The sequence below is a fragment of the Plectropomus leopardus genome, chromosome 21 (genome assembly GCF_008729295.1).
Source record: "Plectropomus leopardus isolate mb chromosome 21, YSFRI_Pleo_2.0, whole genome shotgun sequence".
NCBI lineage: Eukaryota > Metazoa > Chordata > Actinopteri > Perciformes > Serranidae > Plectropomus > Plectropomus leopardus.
The window spans coordinates 10,817,392-10,833,473 of NC_056483.1; the positions used below are offsets into that span (position 1 = coordinate 10,817,392).

At 38.8% G+C, this 16,082-nt stretch overlaps 3 protein-coding genes across 3 annotated transcripts; all 3 read right to left on the minus strand.

Annotated features, from left to right (window-relative positions):
* Positions 1–980: 980 nt before the first annotated feature.
* On the minus strand, positions 981–3,277 carry c1qtnf9 (C1q and TNF related 9). Its single transcript, XM_042510671.1, has 3 exons — positions 2,928–3,277; positions 2,747–2,809; positions 981–2,575 (listed from the first exon to the last, which is right to left on the minus strand). Exons 1-3 carry the CDS (start codon positions 3,112–3,114, stop codon positions 1,806–1,808), a joined length of 1,020 nt encoding a protein of 339 aa, XP_042366605.1. The 5' UTR covers positions 3,115–3,277; the 3' UTR covers positions 981–1,805.
* Positions 3,278–5,869: 2,592 nt separating this feature from the next.
* On the minus strand, positions 5,870–9,794 carry tagln3b (transgelin 3b). The gene is made up of 5 exons (XM_042510358.1): positions 9,018–9,794; positions 7,929–8,151; positions 6,921–7,095; positions 6,446–6,548; positions 5,870–6,344 (listed from the first exon to the last, which is right to left on the minus strand). Exons 2-5 carry the CDS (start codon positions 8,106–8,108, stop codon positions 6,203–6,205), a joined length of 600 nt encoding a protein of 199 aa, XP_042366292.1. The 5' UTR covers positions 8,109–8,151; positions 9,018–9,794; the 3' UTR covers positions 5,870–6,202.
* A 1,240-nt stretch (positions 9,795–11,034) lies between these two features.
* Positions 11,035–15,367, minus strand: abhd10b (abhydrolase domain containing 10, depalmitoylase b). Its single transcript, XM_042510495.1, has 5 exons — positions 15,239–15,367; positions 14,607–14,793; positions 13,361–13,472; positions 11,924–12,061; positions 11,035–11,804 (listed from the first exon to the last, which is right to left on the minus strand). The coding sequence occupies exons 1-5, from the start codon at positions 15,330–15,332 to the stop codon at positions 11,463–11,465; spliced, it is 873 nt and encodes a 290-aa protein (XP_042366429.1). The 5' UTR covers positions 15,333–15,367; the 3' UTR covers positions 11,035–11,462.
* Positions 15,368–16,082: the final 715 nt, after the last annotated feature.

The following is a 16,082-nucleotide window of genomic DNA, read 5'->3' on the forward strand; positions in this document are numbered from 1 at the left end:
AACAATCACATAGCTGAGATAACTTTTGCTTGTGACAAACACGACGCCACACCTCAAATAAATCTGTTTAATGTTTTTTTTTTTTAGCCTGACGCGCTCAGTAGAACATTGTACCTGTCCAAGATCCAGCAAGAGGACTAATTTAATCGTTTTAACTTGTGCACTAGAATAATAATAATAATAATAATAATAATAATAATAATAATAATAATAATAATAATAATAATCTTAAAGGGCTCTGGTTTTAACCACATAATGCACACACAATTTCACATTATTTTTTAAGTTTAAAGTAGTTTAAAGTTTAAAAGTATTATCAGCAAAATGTACTTATTATCAAGAAAGAAAAACACTTATAATGCATAGAAATGGCTCCACTGAGAGTTGTATTAGTGCCTATATTATGTCACTGGGTTATAATTACTGATGCACACGTTTAATAAAACAGTATAAAAGTCCTGCAAATTTGGCTTCAGTAAAGTATGTTTAGTATTATCAGTAAAATATACTTATATACTTACTTACTTGAAAAAGTCATCGGCTGCAGTCTGCCCTCCCTCCAGGACCTGTACACCTCCAGGACTCTGAGGCGTGCAGGTAAGATTGTGCCGATCCCTCCCACCCTGGACACAAACTCTTCCAATCACTCCCCTCTGGCAGGAGGCTTCGGTCCATCAAGACCAGAACCTCACGCCACAAGAACAGTTTCTTCCCGTCTGCCACCGACCTCATAAACAAGGCCCAGGTCCCCCACTGACGCACTCTCCTCATAGACTGTACGTTACATTAACGTGTTCATTAATGCACATCACCGGCACTGCTGCTGGTCATGCGGCACATCCACACCATAAAGTTGCACTCAAACCTGTATAAATGTGAATTTCAATGTAAATATCAATATATATCTTGCACTCCAACCATTCTTGTATATACTTTAATTCAAAGTATTATCAGCAAAATGTACTTATTATCAAGAAAGAAAAACACTTATAATGCATAGAAATGGCTCCACTGAGAGTTGTATTAGTGCCTATATTATGTCACTGGGTTATAATTACTGATGCACACGTTTAATAAAACAGTATAAAAGTCCTGCAAATTTGGCTTCAGTAAAAGTATGTTTAGTATTATCAGTAAAATATACTTATTATCATTAAAGAAAAATACTTATTATGCAGAGAAATTGTTCCTCTGAGTGTTGTATTAGTGTCTATATATCACATTATTGGGTTATTATCACTGATGCACAAGTTTAACACAGTAGCGTAAAAGTCCCACAAATCTGGCCTAAATAAAAGTATGTTAGTATTATCAGCAACTGTACATATTATCAAAAAAGAAAAGTACCCACAATGCATGGACATTGCCCTAGTTTGCCCAAGGTTTGCATTAATGTCGATCAATTTATTGTGTTATCATCATTGATTCACACATTTATAAGATATATGTTAATTATTTTATATTCCTGGGTAGTTGATCTGTAACAAAAATTTGTATTTGGTAAGCCTGCCATGGGTTTTGTATGTAAAATCTTCATCAGCAAAGTCACAGAATTCAAATAATGCAGTGGAGTAAAAAGTATGATGTGAGAAGAAGCATTAAAGTAGCATAAAAAGGAAATGCTCAAGTAAAGTACCTCAAATTTGAGCTTAAGTACAGTCGTTAAGTGAATGTACTTAGTTACATTGCACAAGTCATTACAGAGTCAGCTAAAGAACTACAGTTTAGAGGCAGGCTGATATCTTATGACTGATTGATATTTTTTAAAAACGTTCACCGGCAATCACGAAGAAATTCTGGCTCATTTAAGCCCCAAAGATCAAGAAGCCAGAGAATGTAGTGTCATCATCTTCATCAGCAAAGAGCCCATTGTATAGCTCTCCTCCAGTCACCTGCAGCCACACCTTGTCCCCCACGTCCAGGTGCAGCACAGTGCCCCCTGCTGCCTGATCCTCGCTGCTCTGGTAGTTATCCGTAGTGTGAATGATCCTTGCACCATTCTTCACCAGAGCAACCTTCACGTTTCTGGAGAACACAGTGATGTGGTAGGTGAAGAAATACGCTCCAGCTGCGGAGCACGTGAATCTCCCTGTTTGTGGATCATAGTGATTCTGTGAATTGTAAATGATCTTGTCAAAGCGGATGGGTGCATTAGGTGCTGGGAGTTTACTCTGTGCTGTGAGGCCCACAGAGAAGGCACTCTTTGAGATAACAACGGCATCTCCCTTCTCACCCTTATCACCTTTCTCTCCTCGAGTCCCTCTTTCCCCACGATAACCAATGTTGCCTTTGTGACCTGGAACACCAATTTCCCCCTTAAGGCCTGGCCTGCCAGGGGGCCCCAGTGGTCCCTGAATACCTCTGTCACCTCTAAGGCCAATTTCCCCCTTGGGACCCTCTGGTCCAAGAGGTCCAACATCACCTTTAGGTCCTTGGGGTCCAGGTGGCCCAAAATCTCCCGTATTTCCTTTCAGGCCAGTGGGTCCTTGGACTCCTTGGGGCCCCATTTTCCCTGGAGGTCCCCGTTCTCCATTTTCTCCCCTTTTTCCTTTGAGTCCCACTGGGCCAACTGCACCTGCAAATGACCAGTAAATGATTCAGTGTTATGTAATAATATATTTATATATTGTTAAATATATGAATACATAGAGCTGGTAAAAAAGAAAAAGGATTGTTTCAACACAGGTAACTCTACAGATCTGTTTTTTTTGTTTTTCATAGTGCAGTTAATTCTGAAGATACATACCAGATTCCCCTTTGTCCCCCTTTTGGCCATTAAAGCCTGCTGCTCCAATAGGGCCAACTTGACCTTTTAATGGGTAATTCACAGAAAAAAAAGTTATTATAAACTGTGAAGTTGAAGCTCAACACATTTAGGAAAAAGTGCAGGCAAGTTCTAAAGAAAAAGTCTTCGCTTCTAAACCTACCTGGATCACCTTTGTCACCTCTGAGTCCATCACGGCCGTCTCTGCCAGGTGTGCCATTATGTCCAGGGTCCCCTGGTATTCCAGGGTGTCCACAAACACAGTCTTTATTCTGAGTTGCATCCTGTGTTACACATCTGACCACCAATAGAAGGAGCAAGACAGTGACACAAAATCTCTTCTGCAACATTGTACCTGTCTAACAAAATTAATATCCAACTACGCAAAAATTGGTAGACCAAAAGAAGTTAAAGCCGGCACATAGCTTGCCTCATAACAACATGTGCTACTCTTATGCAAACGCAGTAATTAATCAAATTGTCTTCAAACAGACGCATTCAGGAAGAGTACAGTAGAACAAAAGAGAACCACTACACCAACCAAAGAAAACATAAGCTGGACAAGAACTTTGGACAAGAGTGACTTCAGTCCTCAGAGCTATTTCATTGGTCCGTTTGTTTGTGGCTTACTTATTGTGTCTGTCAGTTACACATCACCTGTGCCCCTGTGGATGCTTCTCCAGTCTAGTTGAGGCTAATAATAAGCATAGAGTATATGTCAGGGCCAGACATGCAAAAGGCCACATAGTTTCACGTGCTACGTTCCTATAGGGTGAAGCAGGATATTAAACTTAAAGGAATACTTTACAGCTCAAATAACCATTTCTATATTAATTACTCATCCCATGATACCTTGAATTCATGAAGAAAACATTGATTTTCTCACATCCCTCCACAGTGAATTAAGAATCCAGAAACAGAGAAAATTGTTTATGTATTAAAGTCATAGCATCTGCATTTTACAACAGCAAAACTATATCAAAACATCTGTTTACAAAATGTTACACAACCGGTGCTTTACAGTTGAAGTGTAATTTATCCAGTCATATGATTAGTGCTTCCCAAACAGATAACCCTTTCCAACGGGGAAATGAACCACAAGCAAAGCTTATCTATGTTCTCTTAAAAGCCAGACTCCATTGACAAATACAGTAAGTTTACCACACTGATTGAGTGAGCTGCTGGTCTACCACTGCCTCGATCAGTTTGTTTGTTCATGTTGTTGTGTAACTTTGGTATTTTAAAGTGTTAGTTCAGATTAGCCAGAATTAGACAATAACACAAACCAGCAACCAGGTATTTTTGTCAGTGGAGTTTGACTTAAAAGAGAGCATATTCAAGTTTCACTTTTAGTTCAGTTCCCTGTTAGAAAGGGCTTTCTGTTTGTGAAATACTGAGCATACAACTGGATAAACCAGACCTGGATTATACTACACACGTTTTGTGAGTTTGTTAACAGATTTTTTTATATGTTTTGCTGTTGTTGACCCCTATGACTTTAATTAATCGAGAATTTCCTCCATTTCAAGATTCTTTGTACAGCATGAAGGCATATGAGAATAACATAAGTTATTATGTGTAACATAAGTTTTCTTTAGTGATTCTACATAACATGTATTACTATTGTTAAATGAGGACACCTAAGACTTTAAGACATTTACAATTTTATCATGGGGGTGAGTAATTGATGGTCAATTGGGGGTTGAAATATTCCTTTAAGCAAATGATCACATGCTATCTGTGTGGTGGAATATCTTATTTTTTAATTGAGCAATGAAAAATGGCATTAGGAATACATTTGTTAATATTAAATGTTGTTTTGTTCAAGACTTTAAGGACAGCATTGTAACAGGCTCTGTTTAGTCACTGGATGCTAATAGCAAGATAAAATGTTAATTCATGCATACTTCTCTTATATGTGATTTTTAAAATGTCACCAGTGAAGAACAACTGACCCCATAAACTCGATCACTGACATAAAATGTGACCTTTTGTGCTCCAAAGCCCAACCTCATTGCTTTAGACAAAGGTTTCTACTTATCTTAATGACAGTGCCCTTCAGATGTTATCTAGATGCTAAACATGTTTAGACTGCACATTTGGTCACTGATTCTCCATAGGATGGTAACGTTATTCAAAACACAGTAGAATATAGGGGTTTAGAAACATTTTTTGGCAGTTTCAATGGCTCCTTATTTTTTTGCTACACCCTCTACAAAGGTAAGATCAGCTATTAAACAGCATTACCAGCAAGGAGTTTAATATCTTACTCAAGGTCGCTGAACGAGGCAAAGGTTTTCTGGCACACAGACTCTGATTCAGGACTATCTGGTAGAGGAACCGTCAACCTAATCATTATGCCGTGCTGCTGTCCCTTTATTAGATTGTGTACAGTCAGTGAGAGAGTCAGAAGGGATGGGCGCAAGGGAGGAGCTGTAACATAAAACCAAGATAAGAAAAACACTCAGGACACTCTGAGCACACAGCAGACACCCCTAACTATCTAGATACCTGGCTTGTGTGTTACGCAGACTGACACAAATACATGTTCACATACTTTATTTTTCAATATGTCTTCTCACAAGCCCCCAGATATAAATATATTTAAAAATATAAACATGACAATACATAAAAGTGCACATTCAAGCAATGTCTTTACCTGGCACCAGAAATGGAAACGTCACTGTCATACATGTTGGCTGCTGCACATTTACTTGCATGGACACAAAATAAAAACATATCATGGGTAAAGATGTCATCTAACAAACGATTAACAGGGGAATGGCTCAGAATGAATGAAACTCATTTAGAATTCGGGGCCAACGTATCAGGACCCGGTCTCTGTTGTCCCATAACCAGGCACAACGTGAGGTTGATTTGGTTACAGAGGATACTGCAACAAGTCTTCAGACAAGATAGCAGAGACATCGTCAGTCATTGAGCTCCATTAGATTTAAGGCTAAATACTTAGAGATGATTAAACAGATCACCATGAAACAATGGCAGATGAGAATGTACATAAATACAAATAAATACAAATTAATATATACAACATGCTGTATTTCAGATTTCAAATGTGTATAACACTGATGGCTTGTTTTTTTCATAGAGATTTTAATCTTAAATTCTCTACAAGACTAAGTAGATGTTGAATGACTGAGCTCCAAATTAAGTAATCATTTGGACATGGAACTTAAACAAAGCTAAAGGGAGAACAGCAAGGAAAGAGAGGAACAGGAGAGGAGCTTGAAGGAGGAGATCTACAGCATTTGACATCATTTTTACAGACAGGACACTGTTTGGGAAAGCAGCAATTCCAGGAAGATTGAGGTTAACATGGCAGGTGCTACAAAGGATATGGGTTTTTTTAGGGCTACAACTTTTTGTGGTATTAGTAGAAAATAAGGTAGCAAGGAAGCAGGTTAGCTAGTAAGTGTTCTACATGATCTGACGGTGCATACCGTAGCCCGTCATACCAGCTTGGGAAGCGCCGCGGTTGCTGCCCATCTGCAGTCCGATCAAACTCTGGCCTTGGCGGAGCTGCTCCTGGCTGAACTCTCGCCGATACCCCTGAGCTTTCCTACATAAGAACAACAATTACAAGGTTAGGAAGAGGAGCACGAAGCATCATGGACATGTAGTTGTGAGAAGTTCCTGTGTTACAATGAGGCCTCTCTTTACCTGTGGAACCAGTCTCGGTCACCTCTGTAATGACCATCGTCCTTTGTAACAGCCAAACTCCCCAGAGCCATAAGAGTTCTTTGCACTGCTGCCATGTCTTTTCCTATAGCCAGAACAAAAGGATCATTTTGTTATGACATGTAGTGAAAACTGCTTATCACTGGCTACATTTACATGCACACTAATAAAACAAAACCCTATTTTGATGCAAAGAGGCAAAAAGTCGTTCCGTCGTTCCATTTTTCTATATTTTTGTGTGATAAATAACAATTTAGGGCAATTAAATCCAAGTATGCAGGGCTGCATGTAAACAGGAATATTAGTAGAATATTCATTTTCATTGGCCATGGAAGCAGCTCAGTAGTAATGTTGCCTTTCTGAGAATAAGGGCAAAAAATTTTTTTTTTGCAGATGTAAACATTGTGAATGACTACATCACTACAGCAGTAAATGAAGGAATATGAGGTATAAATACCTTCCCAGAGGTCCACGGTTTGAAATATATCAGTGGTTGTGACTCCATAAGTTTCAGCTGCCTGCAGGAAGTGAGAGATCTTCTCCATTTGTTTAAAGGCCATTTGTGTCTCTGGGATCTTCTTGATAGGCTCCTTCCCCCTTGGATAGAGGCTGTTGATAAGCCTGCAGAGGATCTGGGACAAAGGAGGTCAGAAATATAAGTTAATCATGTTAAGCCAACACACCAAAATTATAGTTTGCCTTAAGGCACTCTTTGTTGACATGCATTAATATTTTTGGTGTGGCAAAACCATCTTCTCTTGTCAATTGCTACTTCTGCAAGTGATTTAAAATATTTCCAATAGTATCTGTTATCATTTCTCTTTAAGAGAAAGAATATAAAAATGCAGTTGGATTTAGTTGCAAAAGCTGATACCATTTATAACTGCAAGAGTTATTGCCCAACAGTGTAAATGCTTTGTGGCTGCATTGCATTATTGCTTATTGAGTTACATGTTGGTGCAGAAATTGATATCTGCTTCATCTATGAATGATTTTTTAAACATTTGAGTAAGCTGGAGCATCAAGCAAGAGGACATTGCAGCTCCCTGCAGTGTGCATTTTATAATTGGTTGTTAATTAAGTCTTATAGTACGAAGCACTTTCAGCATGGAGGCAGAGGCGTTTCCTTCGAAGGCTCCCAGAATGACTCAGTGTAAAATTCTACATTTGAAAAACAAGTACCAGTAATATAAAAAACACGCCTCTTTTTCTATACTATCTGTTGCACCCTCTTTCATCTAGGCATGATGAATAAGGTTTACTCTTCCAAACAACAAATATACTATCTCAATAAATGCAGATCAATATTATTCACTGGAGCTTTCAAAAATAACTGAGCACATAAATCTGGTTTCTTGTTTTAGCCTTTTTGTTTTCATGGGCTCTTTAAATCTGACAGTTACGTTGTAGATTAAATAATTCAATAGTAACTTCTATTTTAGGTCCAGGTAATGCAGCCACTCACTGTTCCATCCATTAGCCATTTCTGGAAGTTCTCTCTCCCCGCCTGCGGCCTCTCCAGATTTCCCCCACACTGTGCAACAATCCAGTCCACCAGCCGCTGCTCCAGGTCTGGGTCGTACTTCTGCTCGATCTTCTCCTGCACCTCTCGGCTCAGTCCGTAGCTGGGCCCTCTGTTTGCCATGGCAGCTCTTGCAACACTACAGTATTTGTGATTTGTAGTAGCCCTGAGGAGAACAATGGTACACACGAGATAGAAACAGCATTACTGCAAGAATAATCTGACAAAAAAAACATCAGATTTTAAAAATATACCTGGTGTAGTATATTACTGAGTGCTTTGTATCCTGATTAAAAGGCTACAAAAGAACTAAAATTATTTTTAGACTTATTCAGTTATTTCTTTTACTGTGATGTAAATGAGTAGCACCAGAGCACTACCAAAACAATGTTTGTAGAAAAGCCAAAATTCCAGGTTATAGACTGTCCCTTTCCAGCTCAGCAGTCCACCAGGCGCATCTCTGGAGACTGAAGCAGTGAAGGGTGTGGTCCATGGCTGCTGTCCCGAATAGGGACAAGCCCTCTTATTGCCATGGTAACAATCACGCCAGTTTCCGGCACGCTGTGTGCAGTGATGCGCTGTATGAGATGATGTCTTGCGTATGACCTCCAGTCATTATGACGGAATTAAATAATCAAATGTATTTCAGAAAGTTTTCCCCTCTTGCAGAACATAAATCCACACAATGCACAACAGTTCTACACGTAGCCTGCAACACAGTTTAATTAAATTACGTCAGCCCTCTGTGCCGCATATAAAAGGGTTTTGTTCATTCTTCACTTCATTGTTTTCACTGCATTTGTTGGGCGCAATTCTGTCACTAAAATTCAGTAAATTCAAAGAAAGTCCCGCCATCTAATGTCACGACACCACACTGCTGCGCACTATGCAGCCTTTAAAAACATGAACATTTCACAAAGCCAAAAGCAACTGTGCAAAGCTCACACGCCAGCTGCGACACTGGATCGCCTGCATAAACATCGTATCCAAAATGCCATGCGCTCAAAGGAATTCAGTGAAGAGTGCACTCACCGAGGAGGAGAGGCCGGTCAGATTTGTCCGTGTCACAGCGTTAATTCCGCAGAGCTGGGCAGGGCTGAGGATGCTGAACTGCCGAGGCATCCATGAAGCGCAGCACAGGCGCGTCGGGCCGGGCTGGATCTCATTTGTCCGGGAGGGGCGGGTCACTCGTTTTATATGCAAGCTCCAAAGGAGGGGTCCCTGGAGACTCTCAGCTACAGAATGCGACGTGACATCGCTTCCGGACAGTGGTCACTGTAGTGCGTGCTCAGCTGTAGCATGAAGTGAACCTCAGCAAACCAAATCACATGATGGTGCCAGATTAATTCTCTTTTTAAACTCTTTCCTGCAGCTTGAAGTCAACACTGGACATGAATCCACTGGATATAAAAATCCCCTTTTTACTTCATCATAAATGCTAGTTTTGGTGATCTGCTCAATGGTACCTGAGCAGAGAGGATATTTGCTTCTTGTTAGAATATCAGCTTGAACCGGTTGGTCTTCCTCCTGACTTGTTTGGCTTTTGCACAAGACAAACACTGAAAAGGCTTTTTGTTTGTTACAGCGTCTGTATCTTGTCTTAGTGATCAGAGTGCTGAGGCTCAATATGGAGAGCATGCTGCCATTTCTTGTGCGGCTAGACAACTTAACTACTTAAAAGGTTTTCCTGGCAAACAAAAGATCTGTGGTGCAAAAATAGGTGAAAACTATAGCACAGTGACCCCATACACTATAAAATCTGACAAGCTGATCTTGAAAATTGATTGCTTTGAAAAAGTAAATATTCGTCTTAAGTTATGTTTACTTTATATCTAATTAAGTTTACTCAAAATTTAGCTGCATTTACTTATTTTAACAATAAGTTGTTTTAACTGAAAAAATGACAAGTGAAAATCACCTTGTTCTTTCTGTTGGAAACTTAAGTAAAACAAAAATTAGCTTGGCTTAACTTGATCGTGACAAAAAGGATTTTGCCAATGACGAAGTGAGGAGCAAGCTCTGTTTTGTTAACATGTTAAAAAAAAAATTCAAATAATATTAACTAGTTTGCAACCTGCAGAATACAGATACATTACACAGTAAACTTGGTATACTGAAGTTGCAAAAACTTAGAAAGATTTGTTTAATTTTACTTGTTTTTTTTTTAAAATTGCAACAACTTCCCAAAATTAAGTAAAGTAACACAAGTTTTAGTAAACTTAATTAGATATTAAGTAAACATAAATTAATACTAATAGTTATATTTACTTACATTTTTAAGGCAGTTGTTTTATACAAATTCTTTAAAGCAAAATCAACTCAGATTTTACAGTGTAAAACATCTCCATATGCAATACCTCTTTGCACCATCTCCTCTGCTTGCATTACAACTGCTGGACTGTTTGCTCCCATAAATTGATGTTTGACTTTAGTTTTGACACAAAAAAATGACTGACTAGCTCAACCACGAGTTAAAGGTCACCGCTGCAGTTAAGAGGACCCGAGAGAGTTAAGTGGCTGGTTTCGCCCCATTGAGCATCATGGAGCTGGTGGCCAATTACATGTTAATAATCAACAGTCCAGTGGCTCCATTCAGCAGGCCTCTCTTTGGCTAGAGGCCAACAGGTATGGGGAGTCATGTAACAGAATGTTCTGGTAACAAAAATAAACCTCACATGGCTGCAGCCTTCAGTCTGTGAGGATTTTGAGTCACTATTTAGATGTGATTCACTGTGTTAACACGGTATACCTGGCATATTGTTTTTGTGCATTTTGCCATTTTTTCATCTGGATTTGTATAAAATAAACATAAAAATGTATAAATACAATGGTTATCATGCAGATTGAAATTAGACTGTTTTTGACGCCTAAAATTTACAATTTTTACAAGAGGCATAAAACGTAAAAGTAACTAACTTTAGATAGGTTTTTCTAATTTGGCTCTAGCTGTAGATACTTCTTTAACTATATTACATGATGCATCTTAATTGATTAGGACAGTTATTGTTTGACATCTGATTATGTTGCAGTAACAAACTGAGACCTGCACTTTTGTGTGCAGAGGTTTTATTGGCCAAAATGGGTGAAAAGTGATTAAAAAAGGCACAGGAAAACTACGCGTCTAAGTAAAGAGGGAGGGGAAACAGTCAAACAGTATGAACGGCGGCTGGGACAGCAGCAACAGCGGACCTAATAAAGGCCAACATAACACTCCAAATAATATCGTGTAACACATACAAATGCAACCTGAAGATATAAGGGAACAGCTAGCAGGGGAGCTCCCTTTCAATATAGTTTGCACTGTAACGGCATGTTGAAATGACAGATGAAGTACGGGGAGAATAACAGATGGATAAAAGGTCATATTTGGCAGACATGCCATTGTTTGGTAAATATCTTGAGGGTCGACTTCGCAGTAAACGCAGTCCTTTTCTCCTGATCTCAGCAACCTCTCAAGCTCACTCCCCCATCCCTTACTCAGACCATCGTGGTCAGCTTGTCTATGAGGTCATCAATAGTGTAGACCATGAGCTTGATGTCGTCCCTCTCAGACATGCGGTGCTGCCCGTGTCGCCGGAGGATGACGTCCACATCGGGGCTGAGGACGCGTTCTGCAACCTGCATGGAGATGTGCCAGGGGACGTCCTCGTCTTTGAGCCCGTGAATGAGCCGTACGGGACAGGTGATGGGGATGGGACTCTGGAGCACACAGTGATTTTCTGCCTCCTTCAGGAAGTCCATGCTAAACTTGTAAAAACCCTCCTCTGAGTGTTTGGTGGGGATTGTCCACTCCCCTTTCTCTTCAAACTCCTTGCGTTGCTGTGCATTCAAATATGAACAACTCCAGTTCAGAATAATATTTAAATTAAAATGCCTGCATAGTTTCAAACACATTAACCTAAAAGTTTTATATATGTGATAATATTATATGTTCCTACCTCCAGAGGAAGAGAGTTGAACATTGTGACAATGTGATCAGCGGCAGTGGAGATGCCCACCAAAGCGGCAGTCTTCTCTGGTCTTGCAATGGCTGCCAGCAGCATGAACCAACCGCCTATACTGGAACCAACCAGTATCTACAGGTAAACAAAAACACCATAAATTAACTGTAAATCAAATTAACAACTGATTAATATTTTGTTTTAATTCAAAACACCTCATAAGACAACACCACTCATGCCGTATAATCATGTTAGTGGAAGACTGACACAAACTGAACACAAATGTGGTAACACAGCAACATCTACTGGAGACGCAGTGGAACACACAATGAGATGGAGGTTGAAAGGATTTAATTAATTACAGTTTTATCATTGATTCTTCTGTTGCCCTAAATATTTTAATCAGCTCTTTAATATTTTTGTGTGTGTTAACTTTATGGCTTGCTGATAAAAAATAAAAATCCAAAATGAAAAAATTTTTTTTAATTCTCCTCCACTCAAAAATGTGTTTTGCTTATTTTCACTTCACTTTGATGTTTAGGCTTCACTGTGCAGAATGTCGTGCAGAGTTTGACAAAAGAAGTCTGCAGAATAATTATACATAATTTTTGGAGATTTTTAATGAGGTAATTTAATGTTGTTGTTTTTTAAAAACCATATCATGCCTAAATTTTTATTCAAACAAGCATTTTTTAAAATAGTTCTTAATTGTTTGGAAGGGATCTTTTAACAAAAATAAATGAACTAAGAATCAGCTAAAAACTAACATTTGTAAAATTCAATAATTTGCTGGTGAAATTGGAGCCCGTGATCAACATTAGAACATTTTAATGTGTTTCAACGATAAAATCTTTCTATTCTGGTTTGTCTTTTTGAAGCCTGCCTAGATTTCTGCAGCTGATAGCATTCAACATTTTCAGTCAGAGATCACTTGATCTACCGTTACAGGCAGAAGGGCAAAAAGAGCATAAGAGTGATATTTTTAGGTATTCCAACTAAACTAAATAAGTTTGCAATGCAAGCTATGCAACTTTAAACTTATGAAGCACAGCTTATCTCACCAGTCTGTGCAGCTCAGAAAGGTCAGCTAACCCTGACTACCAATATTTTTGATTGGGTGTTTATTTCAGACACTTCTTATGTTTGATTTTTTTGTACTCAAATTATAATTTAGTAAAAAAATTAATTCAAGTACTTCAAAATGCCAATGACTTAAAATGCCCACCCCTATTTTCAAGAGGTTTTCCTTTCACAAGTCTTACATGAAAATCTAGGAAAGGACTCGTTCCTGAGAGCATTAACTCTGACTCTAAATCTGTTATTAATGGGAACTGATTAAATTCCCATTCCTTTTACACAAGCTTTCCATAACTTTATTGATTACAACCCACCAGTAATATGCAAAGAGACATGATGACCCTAAGAAATATTTACCTGTGGCCCCTCTACTAACTCATCCAACACGTAAAGGACGTCTTTTTTCCAGGTGCCAATAGTTCCTTCTGATAGCACCCCCTCCGAGGCCCCGTGTCCTGTGTAGTCAAACCTGGGAAAACATAAATAGAACAGCCCATGGGCATACGAGGGTAACAAAGGCAAGCCATGAGAGGCCAAGGACATGGTTGATTTAGTTTTGTTTTAAACATTGAAACATTTATAAATTGAACATGGAATGAGTATTCAGAATGATGGAGCCGTGAGTTTTATATCCAGCCACCTCAGGAATGAAGGCTTTGAAGAACAGTGAATAGTTTGGAATGATATGTTGTTGTTTTTTACTAAAATTATTCATTTATAAATTTTCGTTGTGATTCAAATGATCAATTGCTATATATGGTCTCTCACATTGGCACTTGTTGCATCATTTAAATGCAATAATTTGGCTTTTTAGTTTTTTTTGAATAATATTAAACAGAGCTTCTTTGTCAAAATAAGGAGCTTAATGAAAAAGGTAACCACTTGTTATAATACAGTTCCATTCAAAGGCATATGGCACAAGACATTTTGTGCAAGCAAAATTTACTTTCCATAACTAAATCCAAGACATTTTGTTTTGCATGTACTCTTTGAGCATTATGCCACTTGGAAACAAAACCAGAATGCATTTAAAACAAACAAAATTTAATCTATTTTTTTATACTAAAACATTCTTTACTTAGTCACATTTTCTGTCATTTCTTTGTTTTACATTGCTACTGTAACTTAATTATACAGTGACCATAGAATTTTAGCAGTGTCCCCCACCCTCTTTTTCTAGTTATTATCTTGTTCAACAACTGAAAAAACATTTGCTTGTGTACTTGTGTTTCTTCTTCTTCTTCTTGTTTGATCAAGGCTCTTCGTGTGTAACTGTGGCTGTGTGGTGGATGTATGCAGTGCATATAAATTACTTTTACTCATTGCAAATCTATAACACACTTTGGATAATCTATATACAGTATGAAGAGCTACTGTATATGAATCCAGTTATGCAAAAGTTGTATTGTTTTATTCGTATTGTAGGCGTTTCTAAGTTCTTAATGCTGAAAACCAAGACTATGGACATCCAGGAGCAACACTGTATGTATGAGGTATGCCTGTTTGATCTGATCTTGTCTTTATTTAGTCTGAGATTATTAGCATGGCATGGCATTGGTCTTGGTATGCATCCCTCTTTAAGTGGTGTATCTGAATGACTTACCTAAGGTATGAGTGCCCTAGTGACCTACAAAATTCCTCCAGTGCCTCAGCTTTCTGCCCATTCATGTTGGAGCCATATCCTGGGAGGAAGACCACACCTGGGCTCTTGCCCTTCACTCTTCTGTAGGCCAGCTTTGGGAGCTCTGGTCGTGATGCATACTGGACTGTGGACTTGTGTCTCCTGACTCCTGGTTGACACAGTACATAGTGTGAGTGCTATAGCAAAACATGTTATGTAATTGATTCAGTGTACAGTATAATAAATACATAAGAAAACAATTTTGTTAAATACAACGCAACCCCTGACTGACGCAAACTAGAAAAAACGCACATGGATACTGCGGAAACAGCGTGGTCTGTTTTTCATATCGACCACACATACCGAGATTGTAAACATAGTTACACACCTAAATAAGGCTAATTAATGTCGAGACAGTTTAATTTACTACAATAATTAACACATACGGCGCAAAAACGTTCACAAGCGCAAACGTAGCACCGTTTACATTGCCCTAAATTTTTAAGACGACGCAGTCTGTGTGAGCCACACCCCCTCCTCCGCGTTTAAATGCCCTTATATGAAACTCTAACGACGTGAAATTACTTGTGTCAAAAACGGAGACTTGAACAGACCTTCCAGACGCTGTGAAGACAAAGCTGTGAGCCCTCCATTAGTTAAAATCTGTGAAAGTCCTCTGCGGCAGGACCTCAGCGCGACGGCTGCCATACTGCTCCGCGACCCACTGAGGAAGTATCGCGAGAGCAGGACCGGTGAATCTCGTTTACTCACAGGGAGCATCAGCTGTAATCCATTACTTTACAGCCACAGCACGGCCCTGTGGAGCAGTGGTGAAAAGAGTATTCAGACCCAATAAGTGAAAGTAGAAATAATACAGTGGTGTGAAAATACTCCAGTCTTCTATTATAAAAAGTTTTACTTAAAGTATCAACAAAAAAAGTACTCATTGTAGCCTACCTGAATGTCCCTATGATATATCATAATATGATTTAATAAATAGTATTGATTTATAAATGTGTGTGCAGCATTTTAATATTCTGGCTGGTTTTCCGTCTGTTGGGCAGTTTAATTTCACAATTTATCATACCTTAAAAACTGTCCATAGGCTGTTTTGTATGTTTTGTAGGGGGCTTGCCAAGGGTGCGGGATGTGCTAGATCCGGCACTGGTTTTAATCTGCAGTACATTATTCCCTCTTAAAATATGGAATTTAAAGCAGAAAATAGAAAGTAGCCTACAAGTACTCAAAATTGTAACCAGGCACAGTACTGGGTAAATGTACTTAGTTTAGCTGCTTTTTTCACTACTGCTAATGGACTTGTTTGCATTTTTGTTTGTTTTTGCATGCATGTTATTTTGTATTATTTTTATTTTATCCACATGGGAATTCAAGCGTGCATGCATTACTGTGTTTGGCATGCAGAGGCTAAAGCTAAAAGAGGCTCCTCACTGCAGAGGT